Source organism: Babylonia areolata, chromosome 28 (assembly GCF_041734735.1).
Source record: "Babylonia areolata isolate BAREFJ2019XMU chromosome 28, ASM4173473v1, whole genome shotgun sequence".
NCBI classification, from domain to species: domain Eukaryota; kingdom Metazoa; phylum Mollusca; class Gastropoda; order Neogastropoda; family Buccinidae; genus Babylonia; species Babylonia areolata.
In genome coordinates, this window is record NC_134903.1 from 21158019 (window position 1) to 21183018 (window position 25000).

Below are 25000 nucleotides of genomic sequence, written 5' to 3' on the forward strand. Positions count from 1 at the left end.
CACAGCTTTGCATTTTTTTTTCGTTCGCAGTTCAAAGCCTTTGTTCCTTTCAATGGGAGGGGTGGGGGGGAGGGCGGGGGCGGCGGTTGAAAGAGAGCATCATTTCTTTGTGAAGATTTAGACGGTGCCAGAAACAACGCTCTTTTCCCCCCTCCACCAACACCGCCAGGAAAAAAACGTGCTTTTAAGAACTGTTTTCTGTGAACATGTCAGTTTATGATGTCATTGATAAGATTTATGTCCAAACTCTTCTCTGTTTTTGTTGTTGTTGTTGTTTGTTTGTGTCTTTGTATCTGTCTGTCTGCCTGTCTCTCTCCCCCCCCCCCCACCCGCCCACCCTCTCTCTCTCTCTCTCTCTCTCTCTCTCTCTGTCTCTCTCTCTCTCCGTGCTGCTGCCAGCCAAATCAAAAAATAAAATCACACTCGGACACACACACACACACACACACGAACGCACGCAACACACACACACACACACACACACACACACACACACACACACACACACACACACACACACACACACACACGAACGCACGCAACACACACACACACACACACACACACACACACACACACACACACACACACACAACCAAACATACACACACAACCAAACATACGCACGCACGAACACATGCACTCACTACACACACGCACACAAACACACACACACACACACACACACACACACACACACTAACACTAACACTAACACACACATACATACTCTCTCTCGCTCACACACACGCACACACACACACACACACACACTCACACGACATTATCCACCCCCACACCACACCACAAGAGCTTGTTTATCAACACTCCTGTCTTCCTGCACCTTATTTTCTTACCATTTTCCTGTGGTTTAAATGTTTGTGAAGCTCTTTAAAACATTTCTTCTGCAAGTTCTGCTTTCTTTTTGGGTATGTCTGTTTTTTTGTGTGTGTGGTTTTGTTGTTGTTGTTGTTGTCTTGTTTCTTCTGACTATGGCGACGACGCGGCAGCAAATGTTGGTTGCAAAGTGGTTAGCGTCGCGGACTGGCGGCTGGGAGGACGCAGGTTCGAATCCCAGCGGAGGTGGGTTTTTCGGCCCGTGGCCGGCTCCTACACAAAATTGAGTGTGCTGTGGGCTTAAATGGGGAGACTGGGACCACACAGTCGAGTGTCATCCACTTCAAGGATGCGTCTTTGGGTGTGTTGCTCTAATTATCTGACCAACACTGCAAGTGTCTGTATCTCTCGGACCTGGTTGACGCCGGGATATCATTATGACAGGAAGCGTAGAGTACAGCCTTGTCACGCAGTCCCAAACCAAAATGGACCTCCATAGCAACATCGTCATCGTCACGCTCCTCCTCCTTCATCATCAACAATATAAACAAAACAGTCTTAAAGTCTGTGGCCTTTCATGCCCTGTTCTCATGGTGACCTCAGTTTCGATACCCCTCCACTTCTGTGCTTGGGGTGAGTCATGTCAATGTCTTCAGTGTCGGCAGATTCATGGGGGGCTGTTGCTTGAGGGACGTGGTGGCGGTCTTCACTCTGGGAGGGACGCTCACTCAGTCTGTTTACAATAAACATATAACACACACCCACACACTCACACACACAGACACACACGCGCGCGTGCGCAAGCGCGAGGAATCTGCATGGATTATAACTTTAAATAAATGGATTATCAGCTTTAGAGTGCATGAAAACGACATAAATGTTTGAAGGACAAAATAGATTTACAGAGTATTAGCTACGTTAAAAGTTTTTATCCTGTTGTTAATTCCGTTATTTTTCTTCTGCTCTTAACGAATTGTTTTCCTTTTGCTGCTTTTGAGGCGCCATACATCACCCCCCAAAATAAAGCGAATTTTACAGGTGTTGCTTGGTTGTTGAGAAGCTGGTTGTTAGTAACTGATACTTTGCAGTCAGAGGAACGGGAATGAAGAGGATGTGTTGTCTGTTGTCAAACAGTGAGGTTTTTAGTGAACACAAACACAAACACATGCGCGTGCGTGCCCACTCACGCATGCACGCACACACACAGACACACAGACACACATACCCACACACACACACAAACTCACATACAGACACGCACTCACACACACACACACACACACACACACACACACACACCACACACACACACACTCACTCACTCACACACTCACTCACTCACTCACTCACACACATATACAGACACACACACACACTCACTCACCCACTCACTCACTCACTCACACACACATACAGACTCACTCACTCACTCACTCACTCACTCACTCACTCACACACACACACACACACACACTCACTCACCCCCACCCACCCCCCCACGCCCCCCCCTCCCCCTCCACACACACACACACTCACACACACACACACACACACACACACACACACACACACACACACACATCCGTGCACAAACGAATCTTCTCCTTCCTTCTTCTCACGTAACTCCGAGAAGAGTGGTTTTGGGGCGCCATGCAGAACTTGTAGGTGGCAGAATAATCAATTCATAAGATTGTGGGCCCTCAACAATGAAGAAGAAGAAGAACTACTGTTCTCAGTGTGGTCACATACGCACGTTCAAGACTCCATAATCAATGCCAGTGTTCAATGGATTACGAAAAACTCAAGACATGGGGTGCCTAGATGGCGTGGTTAGGAAACAAAACACAAAAATTCAAACAAGGTTAAAAAAAATTAAAAAAAAAAAAAAAGACACACACACACGCAGTCCATGTATTTGTATTTCTTTTTATCACAACAGATTTCTGTGTGTGAAATTCGGGCTGCTCTCCCCAGGGAGAGCGCGTTGCTACACTACAGCGCCACCCTTTTTTTTTTTCTATATTTTTTACTGCCTGCAGCTTTATTTGTTTTTCCTATCGAAGTGGATTATTTCTACAGAATTTTGCCAGGAACAACCCTTTTGTTGCCGTGGGTTCTTTTACGTGCGCTACATGCATGCTGCACACGGGACCTCGGTTTATCGTCTCATCCGAATGACTAGGGGGGGTGGGATATACGGGGGGAAAATTGTTGACTGCAGTTGGGATGAAACAACAACGTCAGCAAGAACAACAACAGCAACAACAACAGCGACGACGACGACAATAACGACAACAAACAAACAGACAAACAAACAAAGTCTTGTCAGAATGTTCCGTGCTTCTCTAACTGAGCGGTCTGTGTGTGTGTTAAGTCAAGTCAAGTCAAGTCAAGATTTTATTTTATGATGATAAATTGAATAAGTAACAATTGCTTTTTTTTTTTTTCTTTTTTTTTTTAACATCAAGCCATATATAGCAGAGAAAGAGAGGAGGGAGAGAGAGAGGGAGAGAGAGAGAGAGAGGAGGGAGAGAGAGAGAGAGAGAGAGAGAGAGAGGAAACAAACATGAAAAGCAACAATAACAACAAAATAGATATATATACGAGTATCTACAAGAATATTGTGATAAAGAAATACACATCATACATATGCTCTGTGTGCGTGTGTGTGTGTGCGTGTGTGTGTGTGTGTGTGTGTGCGTGTGTGTGTGTGTGTGTGTGTGTGTGTGTGTGTGTGTGTGTGTGTTGCAGGGCACGAGCTGGTGAAGTGCCGCAACATGGATGGCTACCAGTGCCGTCAGTGCAGCGCCCTGTCCTTCCAGCCCAACGAGAACTGGCTGGGAGACCGATGTCGGCTCAGGTCAGTGTGTGTGGGTGTGTGTGGACGGGTAGGGGGCCGGGGTGATTGTGTTTTGTGGTGTGATGTGGTTGGTGTGTTGGATGGGGGTTTTGTTTATGTGGTGTGAGGTCGGGTAGGATTTTGTGATGTGGTTGGTGTGAGGTCGGGTAGGATTTTGTGATGTGGTGTGAGGTCGGGTAGGATTTTGTGATGTGGTGTGAGGTCGGGTAGGATTTTGTGATGTGGTGTGAGGTAGGGTAGGATTTTGTGATGTGGTGTGAGGTAGGGTAGGATTTTGTGATGTGGTGTGAGGTAGGGTAGGATTTTGTGATGTGGTTGGTGTGAGGTCGGGTAGGATTTTGTGATGTGGTGTGAGGTCGGGTAGGATTTTGTGATGTGGTGTGAAGTCGGGTAGGATTTTGTGATGTGGTTGGTGTGAGGTCGGGTAGGATTTGTGATGTGGTGTGAGGTAGGGTAGGATTTTGTGATGTGGTGTGAGGTAGGGTAGGATTTTGTGATGTGGTGCGAGGTAGGGTAGGATTTTGTGATGTGGTGTGAGGTAGGGTAGGATTTTGTGATGTGGTGTGAGGTAGGGTAGGATTTTGTGATGTGGTGTGAGGTAGGGTAGGATTTTGTGATGTGGTGTGAGGTCGGGTAGGATTTTGTGATGTGGTGTGAGGTAGGGTAGGATTTTGTGATGTGGTGTGAGGTCGGGTAGGATTTTGTGATGTGGTGTGAGGTAGGGTAGGATTTTGTGATGTGGTGCGAGGTAGGGTAGGATTTTGTGATGTGGTGTGAGGTAGGGTAGGATTTTGTGATGTGGTGTGAGGTCGGGTAGGATTTTGTGATGTGGTGTGAGGTCGGGTAGGATTTTGTGATGTGGTTGGTGTGAGGTCGGGTAGGATTTTGTGATGTGGTGTGAGGTAGGGTAGGATTTTGTGATGTGGTGTGAGGTAGGGTAGGATTTTGTGATGTGGTGCGAGGTAGGGTAGGATTTTGTGATGTGGTGTGAGGTCGGGTAGGATTTTGTGATGTGGTTGGTGTGAGGTCGGGTAGGATTTTGTGATGTGGTGTGAGGTAGGGTAGGATTTTGTGATGTGGTGTGAGGTCGGGTAGGATTTTGTGATGTGGTGTGAGGTCGGGTAGGATTTTGTGATGTGGTGTGAGGTCGGGTATGATTTTGTGATGTGGTTGGTGTGAGGTCGGGTAGGATTTTGTGATGTGGTTGATGTGTTGGATGGGGGTTTTGTGATGTGGTGTGAGGTCGGGTAGGATTTTGTGATGTGGGTCGGGGTGGAGTAGGATTTTGTGATGTGGGGTTTTGTGGTGTGGGTTGTTTTTTTTTAGTGTGGGGTTTTGTGATGTGTGGTGGGGTGGGGTTTTGTGATGTGGGGTTGGGTGGGGTTTTGTGGGGTGGGGTTTTGTGAGGTAGGGGTGGGTGGGGTTTTGTGATTTGGGGTGGGTGGGGTTTTGTGATGTGGGGTGGAGTCGGATTTTGTGGGATGGGGAGACAGACAGACAGAGATGGAGAGAGACAGAGACAGAGAGAGACACAGAGACACAGAGAAAGACACAGGGAGACAGAGAGAGACAGACAGTGAGAGAGGGGAAGCTGCAGTGGTAGTAGAGAAGATGAAGAAGGGGTGTTAATGTGGTGTCTCTTTCCCTTTCCATCATGAAGGGGTGTTAATGTGGTGTCTCTTTCCCTTTCCATCATGAAGGGGTGTTAATGTGGTGTCTCTTTCCCTTTCCACAATGAAGGGGTGTTAATGTGGTGTCTCTTTCCCTTTCCATCATGAAGGGGTGTTAATGTGGTGTCTCTTTCCCTTTCCATCATGAAGGGATGTTAATGTGGTGTCTCTGTCCCTTTCCATCATGAAGGGGTGTTAATGTGGTGTCTCTTTCCCTTTCCACAATGAAGGGGTGTTAATGTGGTGTCTCTTTCCCTTTCCATCATGAAGGGGTGTTAATGTGGTGTCTCTGTCCCTTTCCATAATGAAGGGGTGTTAATGTGGTGTCTCTTTCCCTTTCCATCATGAAGGGGTGTTAATGTGGTGTCTCTGTCCCTTTCCATAATGAAGGGGTGTTAATGTGGTGTCTCTTTCCCTTTCCATCATGAAGGGGTGTTAATGTGGTGTCTCTGTCCCTTTCCACAATGAAGGGGTGTTAATGTGGTGTCTCTGTCCCTTTCCATAATGAAGGGGTGTTAATGTGGTGTCTCTTTCCCTTTCCATCATGAAGGGGTGTTAATGTGGTGTCTCTTTCCCTTTCCATCATGAAGGGGTGTTAATGTGGTGTCTCTTTCCCTTTCCATAATGAAGGGGTGTTAATGTGGTGTCTCTGTCCCTTTCCATCATGAAGGGGTGTTAATGTGGTGTCTCTTTCCCTTTCCACAATGAAGGGGTGTTAATGTGGTGTCTCTTTCCCTTTCCATCATGAAGGGGTGTTAATGTGGTGTCTCTTTCCCTTTCCATCATGAAGGGGTGTTAATGTGGTGTCTCTGTCCCTTTCCATCATGAAGGGGTGTTAATGTGGTGTCTCTTTCCCTTTCCCTAATGAAGGGGTGTTAATGTGGTGTCTCTGTCCCTTTCCTTAATGAAGGGGTGTTAATGTGGTGTCTCTTTCTCTTTCCATCATGAAGGGGTGTTAATGTGGTGTCTCTTTCCCTTTCCATCATGAAGGGGTGTTAATGTGGTGTCTCTTTCCCTTAATGAAGGGGTGTTAATGTGGTGTCTCTTTCCCTTTCCACAATGAAGGGGTGTTAATGTGGTGTCTCTTTCCCTTTCCATCATGAAGGGGTGTTAATGTGGTGTCTCTGTCCCTTTCCATAATGAAGGGGTGTTAATGTGGTGTCTCTTTCCCTTTCCATCATGAAGGGGTGTTAATGTGGTGTCTCTGTCCCTTTCCATAATGAAGGGGTGTTAATGTGGTGTCTCTTTCCCTTTCCATCATGAAGGGGTGTTAATGTGGTGTCTCTTTCCCTTTCCATAATGAAGGGGTGTTAATGTGGTGTCTCTGTCCCTTTCCATCATGAAGAGGTGTTAATGTGGTGTCTCTTTCCCTTTCCTTAATGAAGGGGTGTTAATGTGGTGTCTCTTACCCTTTCCATCATGAAGGGGTGTTAATGTGGTGTCTCTGTCCCTTTCCATCATGAAGGGGTGTTAATGTGGTGTCTCTTTCCCTTTCCATAATGAAGGGGTGTTAATGTGGTGTCTCTGTCCCTTTCCATCAGGAAGGGGTGTTAATGTGGTGTCTCTTTCCCTTTCCACAATGAAGGGATGTTAATGTGGTGTCTCTTTCCCTTTCCATAATGAAGGGGTGTTAATGTGGTGTCTCTGTCCCTTTCCATAATGAAGGGGTGTTAATGTGGTGTCTCTGTCCCTTTCCATAATGAAGGGGTGTTAATGTGGTGTCTCTGTCCCTTTCCATTGTGGAAAGGGACAGAGACACCACATTAACACCCCTTCATGATGGAAAGGGAAAGAGACACCACATTAACACCCCTTCATTGTGGAAAGGGAAAGAGACACCACATTAACACCTCATCACTGTGGAACTCCCTTCCTTTGCACATACAAACGGGCAGTTCTCTTCCTATGTTCAAATCAAGTCTGCATAAACATCTTCACCCCTTCCAACAGTAAATAACTCTGATCTTTGAATTTCTGTAGGCAGTAACAAAGGGGTCAGTTATGTCTTATTTATTGTATCAGTCATTGTTGCTATTGTTGTTGTTCTTTCCTTGCTTTCTCATTTCATCGTGTTTTGTTTTGCTCTTTTTTTTCTTCTTTTTTTTCTTTTTTTTTTTTTCTTTTTTCTTTTTTTCTTTTTTCTTTTTTTTTTTCTCTCGTTCTATTTCTTATGCATGCATAATCTATTCATTTCGTTCTATCATAATCGTGACAAGTGTTCAAGTAATATTGGTGATGGTGGTAGTCACTGTAGTATGCTGCACTTGCCAACATAGATTTCAGAGACAGTAACAATACTGTACCTTTTAAACACCCGGATGTTTCTGGAACTTCTATATTGATGACATCTCTCTCTCTCTCTCTCTCTCTCTCTCTCTCTCTCTCTCTCTCTCTCTCTCTGTGAATCACTGTCCTATCCATCTGTCAATCTTAGTGTGTGTGTGGGGGGGGGGGAGTGAGGGGATGCTGTCAGTGTGTGTGTGTGCGTGTGTGTGTGTATGTATGTGTGTGCACAGATGTGGGTGTGTGTGTGGGGGCCGGGGGGGGGGGGGTGTTTTCTTCATTATGTATACAATTCTGCATGAAAACCTTTTCCTTTCATTTATGTGTGTGCTATTTGTACTAGATGTAGATTAGCAAGGACAGATTGGAAGAATAGGCAATGCCTAAAATCTTAATCCTTGAATAAAAACGTTTTGAGTTCTGAGTTCTGAGTTCCATAATGAAGGGGTGTTAATGTGGTGTCTCTTTCCCTTTCCATCATGAAGGGGTGTTAATGTGGTGTCTCTTTCCCTTTCCATAATGAAGGAATGCGGTACATCCTCTCCGCACCCACCCACCCCCTCCCCCACCACCACCACCACCACCACCACCCCCATACCACCCTGCCTTCAGGCAATCTTTCCTTCCGAATTAAAGAGGAGATCTATGGAAGGAGGGAGAGAAGGAGGAGGAGGGGTAAGGAAGCAAGAGGGAGAGAGAGAGAAAGAGAGAGAGAGGGGGGAGAGAGAGAGAGGGAGAGAGAGAATGGGGGCACAGAGACATAGGTGTCAATGTACTTTCTCGTTTCCTGTCCAGAATGAATGAGGAAAGTTACGATTTCTTCTTCTTCTCTTTTTTATTAAAAAAAAAAAATTAAAGCCCTGTAGCTGTGCCTTCTTCGTCTTCTTCTTTTCTCTGTCTCTCTGTCTCTATGTCTCTGTCTCTCTCTTTGTTTTTTTCTCCTTTCCAAATGAAGGACAGGAGAGCTAAAGAGAGAGAGGGGGCGGGGGGGAAGAGAAAGAGAAAAAAAGAGGGAGAGATGTGTGTTTGTGTGTGAATATGCGCGTGTGTATACATATATGTGCGAGCGTATTGTGTGTGTGTGTGAGTGTGTGTGCGTGAGAGAGAGAGAGAGAGAGAGAGAGCATGCGTATGAGCATATGTATGTGCGTGTGTATGTATGTGTGTGATATTATGCATGTAATAAAATACAATACAGTACAATACAATACAAAAATACAACACACATATATTATAATGGAATACAGATTATGTGTGTGTGTGCGTGCAAGTGCGAATGTGTATATGTGCGCGTGCGTGTGTTTGTGTACATGCGTGTGCTTGTATGTATTTGAAAAAATATTCAGGGTTTAAAGAATTTTTTTAACCGGTGAACAGCAATAACAACAACAACAACAACAACAACAACAACAATCATCATCATTATAATGATGGTGATGATAATCATAATAATAGTCCTATAATTTTCTTAATCAGAGCCCAACCTCCCCCCCCCCCCCCCCCCCCCCCCCACACACACACACACACTCCACCCCTTCCCCCGATCAAGGAAGTAACATTAAATTTCGGTCAGAACCAGACTAGCTGACCAAATAGAAAAAACCACGGCCGCCACGGAAGAAGAAGAAGAAGAAAGCTGGGTGATGTTTTATGTATGGTCGCAGTGTCTCAGTGCAATGCTCCCTTATTTACTCTCCACCACCCAAAGTCCTGGGATAAGTCATCCTACTCTTTCCTTCCCTACAAGGAAGGGAGCTAACTGAAAAGAGGATTAGGGAGGGTGAGGAGGAAGAGGATTAGTGGACAGTGAGAGGAGGGCTGGTGCTGGCGCGTGGAGAGACAGATAATCGACCGTAAAAATATGACAGAGAAGATATATGTGTGTGTGTGTGTGTGGAGATATATATATATATATATATATATAAAGAGAGAGTGATTTAAAAAGTTGGTTTTCTAGGTACTCGACGCACGACGCATATTCATACATTAATGACCCCTTCCTCATAGCGTACACAATCTTTCCTCTTTTTTTTTTTTTTCTTTTTTTTTTTTTTTCTTTTTTAGAAATAAATTACGGTAGATGTTTACTTAAAATAGTCTTCGCTAAGAAGCATATAATTATAGAAAAAAAAGAAGAAAAAAACCAAACAAACACACAAAAAAACGGCCATGAGGAAAAAAAAACGTGTGCACGTAAAATAACAGAAAGTTTTAAAAGATATTTTTTGAAGTAACGAGGAAAAAAAATACAATACTGAAATGTTGTGGGGGGGTTTTGGGTTGTTTTTTTTAAAGGTCACAAGGAAAAGAAACTGAAGCATCCTACTTTTGTCGCACAGGAAAGACAAAAATGCGAAGGCGAAGGTTGATGATGATAAGGAGATATAGATAGGGTGAGAAGGAAAATGAAACAGTGACTGGAGAGGACCCCGCAACTAATAAAATGAAATAGAAATAAAATAAAATAAAATAAAACCCCAACAAACATCTGATTATCCTGCTCTTCATTACAGAGGAAAACGGATGGAAGGTACTAAGCGGGTTGAGGGAAAGGACGAGGCAGAAAACTAGGGATGGAGAGAGGGGCGGGGGGGGGGGGGGGGGGGTTGGGGTGATGGAGAGAGTGGGGGGGAGAGAGGGAGAGAGGGGAGAGAGAGGGATGGAGAGAGAGAGGGAGAGGTGGATGGAGAGTGAGAGGGAAGACGGATTGAGAGAGAGGGGGGAGAGAGGGATGGAGAGAGAGGGGGGGGGGAGAGAGGGAGAGAAGGATGGAGAGAGAGAGGGGGGAGAGAGAGGGAGGGGAGAGAGAGGGATGGAGAGAGAGAGGGGAGAGAGAGGGAGAGGGGAGACGGATTGAGAGAGAGGGGGATGGAGAGAGAGGGGGGGAGAGAGAGATGGATTGAGAGAGAGGGGGGGGGGGCGGAAGAAAGACCGAGAGAATGAGAGGGGTGACGGATTGAGAGAGAGGGGGGAGGAGAGAGAAGGATGGAGAGAGAGGGAGAGATGGATGGAGAGAGAGGGAGAGGGGATGCGGATTGAGAGAGAGGGGGGAGAGATAGAGGGGGAGAGAGGGAGAGATGGATGGAGAGAGAGGGAGAGGGGAGAGAGATAGAGGGGGAGAGAGCGAGAGATGGATGGAGAGAGAGGGAGAGGGGAGGCGGATTGAGAGAAGGGGGGGGGAGGGCGGAAGAAAGACAGAGAGAATGAGAGATAGTGAGGGACACATAACGATAACGACTGTTTATTCGGATGAAGGCCTGAGCCCATTACTGAAATGGGGTTTCATTGAAAAGGGATAACGAGAAAACGATAGGGCACTGTAAATCGATAATCCAAATCAACCCCAAAATAGTTAACACAAATAATCAACAACATTCAGACAGACAGACAGAGAGAGAGAGAGAGAGGGGGGGGGGGTCAAGTTGTTTGCACGTGAATGTGTGTAACGATGAGACAGTCAGAAAGACAGAGGGGGGACGGGAGGGGAGGGGGAGGCAGGGAGAGACAGGCAGATAGACAGACAGACAGACAGACAAGAGAGCTATACACACTGGGACTCAAAAAGTGTGAAACAGTGTCCTCCCCATCACTACAACGACGATGTCGATGTCCACGTTGTCTTTCCCGACGTGTGACGACGAGAAGAAGCAGGGACGGAGGAAGGAGACTGTGACGTCCTCGGAGAATAATGAACCTGTCGTCTGGCTGGAGCAGTGTGTGGAGAGGAGGGGGAGAGGAGGGGGAGGGGGAGCGTGGGGAGGGGAGGGCGGGTGCAGGAAGGGGAAGCGTTGCCGATGGTAGGGGGTGGGCTTAGGGTGGGGAGGGGGGGGATTTGAAGTTGGGGGGGGGGGGGGGGGGGGGGGGCGTGAAGGGGGAGCTTATCAAAAGGAGTCGGTGAGGATGAGGTTGGAGAGGTGGGAAGGTGCGGGAGTGGCAGTGGGGGGAGGAGAGATTTGAAGGGGGGGGAGGGTGAAGGGGGAGCTTACCAAAAGAAGTCGGTAAGGATGAGGTAGGAGAGGTAGGTGCATGGGAGGAGTTTGGGGGGGGGGTGAAGGGGGGGGTGGGGGGGGGGTTTGAAGTGGGAGGGTGAAAGGGGAGCTTTCCAGTTGGAGTTAGTAAGAATGAGGTAGAAGTGGGTGGGGGGAGTGGGGGGGGGGGGGGGAGATTTGAAGTGGGAGGGTGAAAGGGGAGCTTTCCAGTTGGAGTTTGTAAGAATGAGGTACAAGTGGGTGGGGGTGTAGGGGACTGGGGGGGGAGATTTGAAGTGGGAGGGTGAAAGGGGAGCTTTCCAGTTGGAGTCAGTAAGAATGAGGTACAAGTGGGTGGGGCGTAGGGGAGTGGGAGTAGGGGGGGGGGCGGAGGGGGGGGGGGAGATTTGAAGTGGGAGGGTGGTTAAAGGGGGGACTTGCCAGTAAGAGTCAGTAAGAATCAGGGAGTAGGAGAGGTGGGTGGGTGGGTGGTTGGGAAGTGGGTGATAGGGAGCAGGTGTAGGGTTGGAGGAGGGGGGGATTCGGATTCGGATGATTTATTCATATAGGCCACTGCCCCTCATGAAGGGGTGCAGTATACAACATTATTAAACATGCAAGTGCACAAGGCGAAACAATCATCAAAGGAATTATGATATCATTATTGATCTTAACTTAAATGCTTTATATATGTAAACGGACAAATTCTTTACAATGCTTTTCTTTATTAGATGCCATCAACAGACTTAGCCGAAACTGATTTGAGGATGGGGGGAGCGGGGAGCAGAGCATTGTAGGATACCCAACAGGGAGATACCAAGCTCAAGGATGTACCAAGGGGTTAATTGCACCGATACAATCCAGTCGTTGAGTCCCAGAGCACGCCACTGATGCGCATGCCGGGACAAGTTTCCTGCTTGGAGGGGCTGAACGACTGGCGGTGCTGAATCGGGGCCCAGTTATTGGGGGTGCTGCCTTCTGGGCTTGGGCATGGCCGGTCGGCTTGGGCGGACATGAGGTGGTTTATTCCTCTGCCGCTGATTCTGCGCACGCCGATTTGACTTAGGTGGCGTGGTATATGGAGAGGCCCTGGTGGCCGGTCTCTTCAATGACACAGGAATGATTCAGCGCTTATAGCTTTTAGAGGCGTTTGTTAGCCGCGCGAAATTTGGCCAAGCAGAGCAAACCGATAGGCTTAGATTGCATCAGTTTGACATGGTAAGTATATGTATCACCAAACATGGAGTATAATACAAACTTCTCCTATTCAGGTTTAGTACCAGCTTCCTGGGTACGGAGGACTCAGAATTCGGGGGTATCTGGGGTAAAGAGGTGGTAAGGGTAAGGAGGCACGGGGTTCTAAGGATAGGCGGGTACAGGGAAAGCAGATACCAAGGGCAAGGCTCCACCAAGGGTTAACCAAGGCTCAGTACTAGCTTCCTGGGTAAGGAGATACCAAGGGTTAACCAAGGCTCAGTACTAGCTTCCTGGGTAAGGAGATACCAAGGGTTAACCAAGGCTCAGTACTAGCTTCCTGGGTAAGGAGATACCAAGGGCAAGGCTACACCAAGGGTTAACCAAGGCTCAGTACCAGCTTCCTGGGTAAGGAGGACCCAGGACTCGGGGGTATCTGGGGTAAAGAGGTGGTAAGGGTAAGGAGGTACGTGGGTAAGGATGTGCGGGTACACAGGGGTTTGAGATGACACCAGGGTAAGGAGAAACAGGGCGACGGAGGTGCTGAGGGTAAGAAGGTAACAAGGTAACAAAGTAAGGAAGCAACAGAGGTAAGGAGGTACAGGATTAAGGAGGCATGGGTTAAGAAGGAGAACCTGAGCGCGCTGGTTCGAATCACGGCTCAGCCGCCAATACTTTCTCCCCCCCCCACCCCCCCCACCCCACCCCCCAACCCCCTCCACTAGACTATGAGTGGTGCTAGCATGCGCTTAGCGCGCGTAAAAGAACCCTGGCAAAATTCTGTAGAAAAATCACGTCGATAGAAAAAACAAATAAAACTGCATGCAGGAAAAACAACAACAAACACACACACACACACACACACACACACACACACACACACACACACACACACACACACACAAAATTAAAACAACAACAACAACAACAACAAAAAACAACTGGTGGCGCTGTAGCGTAGCGACGCGCTCTCCCTGGGGAGAGCAGCCCGAATTTCACACTGAGAAATATAAATACAAATACAAATAGAAGCACCAGAGGTAAGGAGTTACCCATGTAATAAGGTGCCGGGGTAAGGGGGTAAGGGGGTAAGGGGTAATGGGTAAGGAGGGAGACACCGGAGGAGGTACCATGGTAAGGAGGGTGCTCAGGAAAAGAAGCTGGTGGGGGTAAGTATGTACCAAGGGAAAGTGGCTACCAAGGGCAAGGTAAGGTGGCTACAAGGGTAACAATCAAAGTAACAAGCATCAGGAGGTACTGGCAAGTCAAGAAGAGCTACCCAGGGTACGGAAGGTTACCAGAGGGTAAAGCCATGGTAATTAGGGGGTACCCACGTAGAATAGAATAGAATATGTCTTTATTACCAAGTGTACCGGGGTCACAAGGAATATGGGGGGGGGGGGGGGGTACATAACAAGGTACGAGCATATATATCGAAAATCATACACAAACACAGATACAGTAGAAATTAGGATACATACGAGTGCATATCAAAATAAGAACTCGTGCATACTCACACATGCACGCACTGCACACACACACACACACACACACACACACACACACACACACACACACACACACACACACACACACGCACACACTTTTGAACAGAAGACGCATATTACATGTGGATGGGGCTGATGACTAGATCTTCAGGTAGATGGTTGTTGATTACAAGTAAGAGTTAGGAAAAACAAAACAAAACAAAAAAACGCGCACTAAAGTCCAGAGGGCAGTGGCGGCAGGAAAGTGGCGACTGGCAACATCAACAACCAACAACAACAACAACAACAACAAGCTGAAAGATGTCTTTCGCTTTCAGCGACATTAGTATTTGAAGAAAGAACCTGCACTGGATGACTGGTTGAGCGGCTCTGATGACTGGTGTTGGTCTTGTGAAAGAAAAAAAAGATACTGCTTTTGCTACAGGGTTAAGGGATTAGTGAGAGAGTAGGGGGGGGGGGGCAAAGAGAGAGATGGTGGTAGAGAAGGGGGGGGGGGGTGGGCTGGGTAGAGACGGGGGGGGGGGGGAGATATTGATTTTACTCCAGGGGTAAGAGATTAGTGAGAGAGTGAAGGGAGACGCGGGGGGGGGGGGGGGGGGCAAAGAGAGAGAGAGGGGGGTAGTGAGGAAGGGAGGAGATATTGGTTTTGCTCCAGGGGTAAGAGGTTAATGAGAGAGCGAAGGGAGAGGCGGGTGTGGGGGGGGGGCAAAGAGAGAGAGGGGGGGTGGAGAAGGGGAGGGGGGGTAGTGAGGAAGGGAGGGAGGAGATATTGGTTTTGCTCCAGGGGTAAGAGATTAGTGAGAGAGTGGAACGGTGGGGAGGGGGGAGTGGGGGGGGGGGGGCAAAGAGAGAGAGAGGGAGGGGAGAAGAGAGAGAGGGAAGGAGATATTGGTTTTTACTGCAGGGGTAAGATATCACAGAGAGAGAGGGGGGGTGGTGGAGAAGGGGGGAGAGCTAGAGAGGGAGGGAGGAGATATTGGTTTTGCTCCAGGGGTTAGAGTATAGTGAGAGAGTGGAGCGGGGGGTGGGGGTGGGGGTGCTGGGGAGGGCAAATAGAGAGAGGATGGTGGAGAAGGAGGTGGTTGGGGGGGCAAAGAGAGAGAAGGGGGGTGGAGAAGGGTGCGGGTAGTGAGGCTTTTCCTTCAGTGGTAAGAGGTTAGTGAGAGAGTGAAGGGAGAGGCGGGTGTGTGTGTGTGGCGGGGGGGGGGGGGGGGGGGGGGGGGGGGGGGGGAGGAGGGCAAAGAGAGAGAAGGGGGTGGAGAAGGTGGAGGGTAGTGAGGAAGGGAGGGAGAAGATATTGGTTTTGCTCCAGGGGTAAGAGATTAGTGAGAGAGTGGAACGGTGGGGAGGGGGGCGTGGGGGGGGGGGCAAAGAGAGAGAGGGAGGGGGGAAGAGAGAGATGGAGGGAGGGGATATTGGTTTTTACTCCAGGGGTAAGAGATTAGTGAGAGAGTGAAGGGGGGGGGCGGTGATGGGGAAGGGGGCAAAGAGAGAGAGGGGGTGGAGGGAGAGAAAGACAGACAGACAGACAGAGAAAGATATAGATTGGTTCTTCTGCTGAAAGGAAATGGATTAGGGGGCTATAGGGGCCAAGAGAGAGAGAGACAAACACACAGAGACAGTCTGGACACTTTGATACTTTCCTGTAGTGGTTTCATTACAGCCTTTCTGACAAGAAAGTGTATCTGTTCTTTGGGTTTCAAGACAACAAATCCATTCACAGACTTCAGACAGAGAGAGTAGGGGGGGGGGGGGGGGAACTGATTGATTCAGAGCTCCAAAGGAAGTAGATTAGTAACACGAGGGCACACACACACACACACACACACACACACACACACACACACATACACACAACACACACATACACACAACACACACACACACACACACACACACACCACACACACACACACACACACACAAACACACAAACAAACAAACAAAAAAAGCACACACTCACCACACACACACACACACACACACACACACACACACACACACACACACACATCACACACACACACTCGCGCGCGCAAGAGAGAGAGAGATAGTTCCTTTCGACACTTTGATAATTCACTGTCGTGTGCTTAACAGCGCTTCTGAAAAGAAAGTTCAGTATTCTTTGGGGTGTCGTTGTCGACAAATCCAATTTACAGACATGAGAAGGAGAGAGACAGACAGACAGACAGACAGACAGACAGAGACAGAGGGGAGTGGGGGTGAAGAAAGACGGAGACAGAGAAGGAGGGAGAGAGAGGGGGGTGAATATATACAAAGGGAGAGAGAGGAGAAAGAGACAGAGACAGACCGAGACAAAGAAAGAAGGGGGAAGAGGGAAAGAGACAGATAGACAGAGAGAGAAAGAAGGGGGGAGAGAGAAAGAGAGAGACAGAGACAGACAGATAGACAGAGACAGAGAGAGAAGGGGAGAAAGAGAGAGACAGAGACAGACAGATAGACAGAGACAGAGAGAGAAGGGGGGAGAGAGAAAGAGAGAGACAGAGACAGATAGACAGAGACAGAGAGAGAAGGGGGAGAGAGAAAGAGAGAGAGACAGACAGATAGACAGACAGAGAGAGAAGGGGAGAAAGAGAGAGACAGAGACAGACAGATAGACAGAGACAGAGAGAGAAGGGGAGAAAGAGAGACAGAGACAGACAGATAGACAGAGACAGAGAGAGAAGGGGAGAAAGAGAGAGACAGAGACAGAGAGAGAAGGGGGGAGAGAGAAAGACAGAGACAGACAGATAGACAGAGACAGAGAGAGAAGGGGGGAGAGAGAAAGAGAGAGACAGACAGATAGACAGAGACAGAGAGAGAAGGGGATGGAGAGAAAGAGAGAGACAGAGACAGAGAGAGGCGGAAGAGAGAGAGACAGAGACAGACAGATAGAGGCGGAAGAGAGAGAGACAGAGACAGAGAGAGGCGGAAGAGAGAGAGACAGAGACAGGCAGATAGACAGAGAGGGAAGGAGGAAGAGAGAGAGAGAGAGAGACAGAGACAGACAGATAGACAGAGAGGGAAGGAGGAAGAGAGACAGACAGACAGAGAAAGAGAAGGGGGAAGAGAGAGAGACAGAAAGACATTGACAGACAGAGAGAGAGAGAGGAGGAAGAGAGAGAGAGGGGGGGATAGAGGGAGAGGAGGAGGAAGAGAGAGAGAGAGAGAGAGGGGGGGATAGAGGGAGAGGAGGAGGAAGAGAGAGAGAGAGGGGGGGGATAGAGGAGAGGGGGAGGAAAAGAGAGAGAGAGTGGGACGATACAAGAGAGGGGCCGAGACAGAGAGAACCAGAGCACAGTCATCACAGTCCCGCACATAGAAATCCCCCCCCAGCCTAATAGGAACCGACTAGACGTGTGATGCTGTCTGGAGGCAGTCTCACAGGGAAGATATAGGTGTGTGTGTGTGTGTGTGTGTGTGTGTGTGTGTGTGTGTGGATGTTTATGTATGTCATGGAAGGCTGTGATCAGTGTACCCTTATAGTTAAGGAAGAAGAAAAACAGAAAAGACGAAGAAACTCGTCATTCCCGACGTAGTTTAGAAACAACAACAACGACGACAACAACAACAACAGTATATCAACAGCAGTAACAACGACGACAACAACAACAATATTAACAGCAGTAACAACGACGACAACATCATCAATATTTCAACAGTAGTAACAACGACGGCAACATCATCAATATTAACAGCAGTAACAACGACAGCAACAACAACAGTATATCAACAGCGGTAACAACGACGGCAACATCAACAATATTAACAGCAGTAACAACGACGACAACATCAACAATATTAACAGCAGTAACAATGACGACAACAACAACAATATATCAACAGTAGTAACAACGACGACAACAACAACAATATCAACAGCAGTAACAACGACGACAACAACAACAATATTAACAGCAGTAACAACGACGACAACATCAACAATATATCAACAGTAGTAACAACGACGACAACAACAACAATATTAACAGCAGTAACAACGACGACAACAACAACAATATATCAACAGTAGTAACAACGACGACAACATCAACAATATTAACAGCAGTAACAACGACGACAACATCAACAATATATCAACAGCAGTAACAACGACGACAACATCAACAATATCAACAGCAACAACAACGACGACAACATCATCAACAACAACAAAAGCAATACGTAAACTACATGACACTCCGTAATAAGACAGGGACCCCTCAACCGCCCCCCACCCCCCACTCCCCACCCCCTCTCTCTCTCTCTCTCTCTCTCTCTCTCTCTCTCTCTCTCTCTCCCTCCCTCTCTCTCTCCCTCTCTCTCTCTCTCTCCCTCCCTCTCTCTCTCTCTCTCTCCCTCCCTCTCTCTCTCCCTCTCTCTCTCTCTCCCTCTCTCCCTCTCTCTCCCTCTCTCCCTCCCTCCCTCTCCTCTCCCTCTCTCTCTCCCTCCCTCCCTCTCTCTCCCTCTCTCTCTCCCTCCCCCCTCTCTCTCCCTTTCTCTCCCTCTCTCTCCCCTCCCTCTCTCTCTCTCCCTCCCTCTCTCTCTCTCTCTCTCCCCTCCTCCCTCCCCCCCCCTCTCTCTCCCTCTTTCTCCCTCCCCTCCCTCTCTCTCTCTCCCTCCCTCCCTCTCTCTCTCCCTCTCTCCCCTCTCTCTCTCTCCCTCCCTTCTTGTTTTATTTTATTTTAGTCTTTTATTTTTTTATTTTTTTTAATCTTTTTTTTTTTAATAATATTGATCATAACTATCCACTGAAAAAGATGTCAGACTTACATGGAAATACCGTGCGGTTTGGCCAAGCCAACGGGACAAGAATTGCTCACTTAAATGTCTACCATTTGTATAACAAAATACCCGATATATGTTTACTTTTGAATGGACCCCCTATCATCCACGTGCTTGGACTCAGTGAACGCGTCTTGACTCCCGAATAACAAACGAAATGCTGTCGATCCCCAACTATGACATAATCCGTCGGGATGCAGTCAGCCATGGTGAAACTGGACTTGCAATCTATATACACAATAGTATATCCCAATATGTCAAAAGGAGAACTGATTTAGAGAACACAATGGTTGAGTGCATCTGGATTGAAATGAAATATTGCATGTCACCCCCCATTCTTCTTGGATACCTATATAGAAACCCTGCATCGCCATATACCTGGCTTGATGACTTTGTGCGTATGATGGATCAAGTTAACGCTTGTAACCGCAACACCTTACTGCTTGGTGACTTTAACTATGACCTATTAAAACCCCAACCAGCCTGGCAGTCAACCATCACACTTTTTGGCTTACACCAATTGATAAAAAATCCTACTAGAGTTACGTCCACTTCCTCTACCCTGTTGGATCACATATACACTAATAACGAACACTCGATAACGATATGAACGTGTTAGACAAGAGCATCAGTGACCATTCTGTTATCGTTTGCACTTTGCTATATAAACCCCCCAAATCACCAAGCAAAGGTCATACAACTATGCACTATAGATCTTTCAAGAACTTCCACAAAATTGTTTTTTTCCACGATCTCAGCTTAGCACCGTTCGATAATGTCTTGAAGTCCTCTGACCCAACTGAAGCTCTAGATACTTTTTATGACATACTGCTCTCTATAATAGATAAGCATGCGCCATTTCGGAGGAAAAGGGTTAAATGTCCCCATCTTCCCGGCTGGCTCACACCCGAAATCTCAGAAGCAATGGATAAACGCGATAGCCTTAAACGCGAAACAAAGAAAAAAGAGAAAGAAAATTTAGAACATTTACCAGAGTCTATTAAAAGACAAAAACAACGCGAAAAAGAAAAAAGAAAGCAGACTACAAAAAACAAAGAAACAAAGTAACAGATCTCATTCGTGCTTCAAAACAAGCACACTTCAACAAATTGTTAACAACCAACAGAGATACTTCCTCCCTGTGGCAAGCAATTAATGAAATTACTAACAAGTCTCGTGTTAAAAATTCAAAAACACTACACATGGTCGCCTGATGAATTCAACAATCATTTCCTAAACATAGCTGAGTCAACAAAATCTAACGAAACACTGTCCGCGGAAAATTATAATGTGCCATCCTCTCTTTTAATGTTCTGTAACAGCAGAATAGAACGAGAAGATTCCTTCAAGATACCTCCTCTTGCAGTCCATGAAGTTGGTGCTCTCATTTCCAGTCTAAGAAACAAAAAATCAATAGGACCTGATGGTATTAATGCTTCTCTATTAAAACTCGCTCTCCCTTACATCGTTGTCCCCCTTACATTCATATACAACTTGTGCATCGAACAGGGTATGATTCCCCCTGCTCTTAAGTCAGCGAAAGTTATTCCATTACCGAAGTCAAAAGACACGTCTGATCTGAACAACTTTAGACCTATTTCGCTTCTGTCAGTATTGTCGAAACCACTCGAAAGACATGTTCATAAACATCTTATGCAATATCTGGAAAAACATAAACTTTTCCATCCTTTGCAGTCGGGTTTCCGACATCGTCACTCATGTCAAACAGCGTTAGTCCATCTGTGTGATTCATGGTTGTCTGGCATCAACCGCAGTGAAATCATAGGCGCTGTTTTTCTTGACTTACAGAAAGCTTTTGATCTCGTTGACCACGAAATATTACTCACAAAACTGTCATTGTATCTCAGAGACCCCACTACGCTGTCCTTTTTCGAATCATTCCTTACCGACAGAACACAACATGTGTTCACCAATGGTAGATTCTCTTCTACGGGAGCAATAAAAAGTGGAGTTCCTCAAGGATCAGTTTTAGGGCCACTTCTATTCTGCATATTTATCAATGATCTTCCTTTGTCTTTATCAGACTCCAGAATCTCGTGTGCCCTTTTTGCAGATGACACTTCCCTTCATTCCAGTGCTGCCAACGTTGCCTCAGTTCAGAATTCTCTTCAAACGGGCTTAAATGATGTTTCTAAATGGTGCAATCCAACTGTATGACACTTCATCCCCAAAAAACAAAGAGTATGATTATCACGTCAAGACAAAAGCACCAAGAAAATCCCCTTGTTCTCACCCTGAATGTCGATGATACCTCCATAGATCAAGTTCGCGAGCACCGCGTCTTGGGAGTCATAATTGATGAAGAACTGAAATGGCAAGCTCACATTGATTCTGTCTGTAAAAGGTTGGCACGCAGTCTGTTCTTACTCAATCAGCTCAGACCTTACATAAACAGTGAAGCTCGCAAAATGTTCTTTCACGCTCACTGTCTTTCTCACGTCAACTATGCATCTGTTGTCTGGAGCTGTGCTGCAGATGTTCATCTTAAGAAACTAAATTCTCTCCACAAGAGAGCAGCCAGATTAATTCTACCAGATCACTCACTGTCAACGTTAGAAAAGCAAGCCAGATTAAATATCCTTCCACTTCAAAACCAGCTAGAATTCAACAAAGCATTACTCATGTACAAAACACACAATAACTTAGCACCGCAATATCTCCAACACCTGCTCACACGAGCCTCATGCCGATACGGCTCTAACAAATACATTTTGCCACGTACCCGAATTGATTTGTTCAAAACTAGTTTTGCATTTTCGGGTGCATCATGTGGAACTCCCTTCCTTTGCACATACAAACGGGCAGTTCTCTTCCTATGTTCAAATCAAGTCTGCATAACATCTTCACCCCTTCCAACAGTAAATAACTCTGATCTTTGAATTACTGTAGGCAGTAACAAAGGGGTCAGTTATGTCTTATTTATTGTATCAGTCATTGTTGCTATTGTTGTTGTTCTTTCCTTGCTTTCTCATTTCATCGTGTTTTGTTTTGCTCCTTTTTTTTCTTTTTTTTTTCTCGTTCTATTTCTTATGCATGCATAATCTATTCATTTCGTTCTATCATAATCGTGACAAGTGTTCAAGTAATATTGGTGATGGTGGTAGTCACTGTAGTATGCTGCACTTGCCAACATAGATTTCACAGACAGTAACAATACTGTACCTTTTAAACACCCGGATGTTTCTGGAACTTCTATATTGATGACATCTCTCTCTCTCTCTCTCTCTCTCTCTCTCTCTCTCTGTGAATCACTGTCCTATCCATCTGTCAATCTTAGTGTGTGTGTGGGGGGGGGGGGGGGGGGGGGAGTGAGGGGATGCTGTCAGTGTGTGTGTGTGTGTGTGTATGTATGTGTGTGCGCTCGCACGCGAGCGTCAGTGTGTGTATGCATGTGTGTGCACAGATGTGGGGGTGTGTGTGGGGGCCGGGGGGTGGGTGGGTGTTTTCTTCATTATGTATACAATTCTGCATGAAAACCTTTTCCTTTCATTTATGTCTGTGCTATTTGTACTAGATGTAGATTAGCAAGGACAGATTGGAAGAATAGGCAATGCCTAAAATCTTAATCCTTGAATAAAAACGTTTTGAGTTCTGAGTTCTGAGTTCCCTCCCTCTCTCTCTCTCCCTCTCTCTCCCTCCCTCTCTCTCCCTCCCTCTCTCTCCTCTCTCTCTCCCTCCCTCCCTCTCTCTCTCTGTCTCTCTCTCTCCTCCCTCCCTCTCTCTCTCTCTCTCTCTCTCTCTCTCTCCCTCCCTCTCTCTCTCTCTCTGTCTCTCTCTCTACCCAAACCTTCAGTTCCGGATAGGTTACTTCCAGGCTTTTTTTTCCCCTCCCATCCCCTCCTCCACCTCCTCCTCCTCCCCCGTCCCCCACTCACCTCCGAGAACATATTAATTATTGTCTCCCTTTGTCTCGGATAATAGCCTAGCTAACTAAAAAAAATAGGTAGATAGTATTCTGTATCAGTTTCAACGATGAAAACACACGTTTTATGCTCTTTTTTTTTTTGTTGTACAGGCATGTGGAGGAATGAAATATATCGTGCGATCCTACCTTCTGATCCAGAGGGTACCCCCCCCCCCCGAAAACGGAGTATGGCTGCCTACATGGCTGGTCAAATACGTAAAAGCGACTGATGTACATACGAATGAACGTGGAAGTTGCAGCCCAAGAACGAAGAAGAAGAAGTTGTTTTTTGTTGTTTTTGTTTTCTTTTCTTTTTCCTTCAGAGGGGGATTTTATTCCACTCGCTGAGTTTTGATCTAGAGTTAAGAGTGAGAAGAAAAAAAAAAGAAAGAAAAAGACGCGAATAAGTGACCTATTATCATGAAGTCGAACGTAAAATGCCGTGATGACGCAGATGTGTGGAAAAAAAAAAAAAAAAAAAAGAGAGAGAAAAACCGTGACGACATTTTATCTTGCACTTACTGTCAACAAATAGGAACACTATGCAAAGGCTTTGTTGAAATCTCTGTGTCTGTCTGTCTGTCTGTCTATCTGTCTTTCTCTCTCTCTCTCTCTCTCTCTCTTTCTCTCTCTCTCTCTCTCTCTCTCTCTCTCTCTCTCTCTCTCTCTCTCTCTCTCTCTCTCTCTGTCTCTTATTCACTCTCTCATTGTCAACGTCTTAGAATAGCTGGAAGTTTTCTTTCGTGCGATAAATTGTATAAAAGAAAAAAAAAAAAAAAGATCGAAGACCCGAAAGATCCAGTGACAGAGAGGGAGACAGAGGCAGAGAGGAGAGACAGACAAAGACAGTGAAAGGATGAGAGAGACAGAGACGGGTCAGAAACGAGAGACTCAAGATTGGGCCCCCCCGAAACAACAACAACAACAAAAAAACCTAAATGGTCAAGATTTTATACACTTACGTCACACAACATTTCGAGTCATTACAGAGCAAACAACCCTTCCCCCCCCCCCCCCCCCAACCCCTCTCCACACACACACACACACACACACACACCCCACCACCACCACCACCACCACCCCTAACCTCACTCCTTCCCCCCCATCCCCCTCTACCCTGTCTTAAAATAGCTGGATGGGTTTTTTTTCATTCGCTGGTTTGGAATCTTTTTATAGCACTGATGACGTGTTTTGGACAATAATGATGCCTCGTAAATTCTGTTGCTGTGATTGTTGACGAGTGTTTCGTGTGAGTGTGTGTGTGTGTGTGTGTGTGTGTGTGTGTGTGTGTGTGTGTGTGTGTGTGTCTGTGTGTGTGTGTCTGTGTGTGTGTGTCTCTGTGTGTGTGTCTGTGTGTGTGTGTGTTAGGGGTTGGGGGTACAGGGTGATGGTGATGGTAGTTGTGTCTGTTTCTTTGTTTTGCTTTGTTTTGCTATGGATCGTATGTTTCTTTTCTTGTGATTCAGATGTTTTCATTCTGTGCTGATAATCATGACCATGGAGATGTCACAGTTTTTTGTTGTTGCTTTTTTTAGTTTTTGCCTTGTAGTTAACTGTGTTAGCTATTGACTCGACGTGTGCGCATGTTCGTTCTTTGGTTTAGCGTCTTTTCACTATCAGTGATATTAGACGTGGAGGGGGGGGTGGGGGCGGTCAGGGGGGGGGGGGGGGGGGCAGGGAAGAGGAAAACAGAAAAGGTAAACTAGAAAACTACCACAAAAAAATGCATAACTAGCATGCAATTACATTTAACAGTAACAATCCAATAATAATAATGATAATAATCAGAAACCATTAACACAATTCTGAAGTACATTAAAGGAATGTAGAAATAGGGCTATGAACTAATGCCTGTGAAAGTTCGACCATAAGAACCTTGTCAGAAATAACTTTACAAAAATCATCTGCAGAATGATTATTCTCTTTGAAATACTTGGGCAAGAAGGTACGTAGCTGATGACAGTGAAACA

The 25000-nt window shown here is 46.5% G+C and overlaps 1 protein-coding gene across 1 annotated transcript in view; it reads left to right on the forward strand.

Moving 5' to 3' along the window:
* The first annotated feature begins 3614 nt into the window (after positions 1-3614).
* LOC143302016 (uncharacterized) overlaps positions 3615-25000 on the forward strand; it is a 143681-nt gene continuing 122295 nt past the window's right edge. Inside the window, exon 1 of the mRNA XM_076616502.1 lies at positions 3615-3697. Within this exon, the coding sequence (XP_076472617.1) occupies positions 3615-3697 (83 nt within the window). The remainder of the gene's footprint in view (positions 3698-25000) is intronic.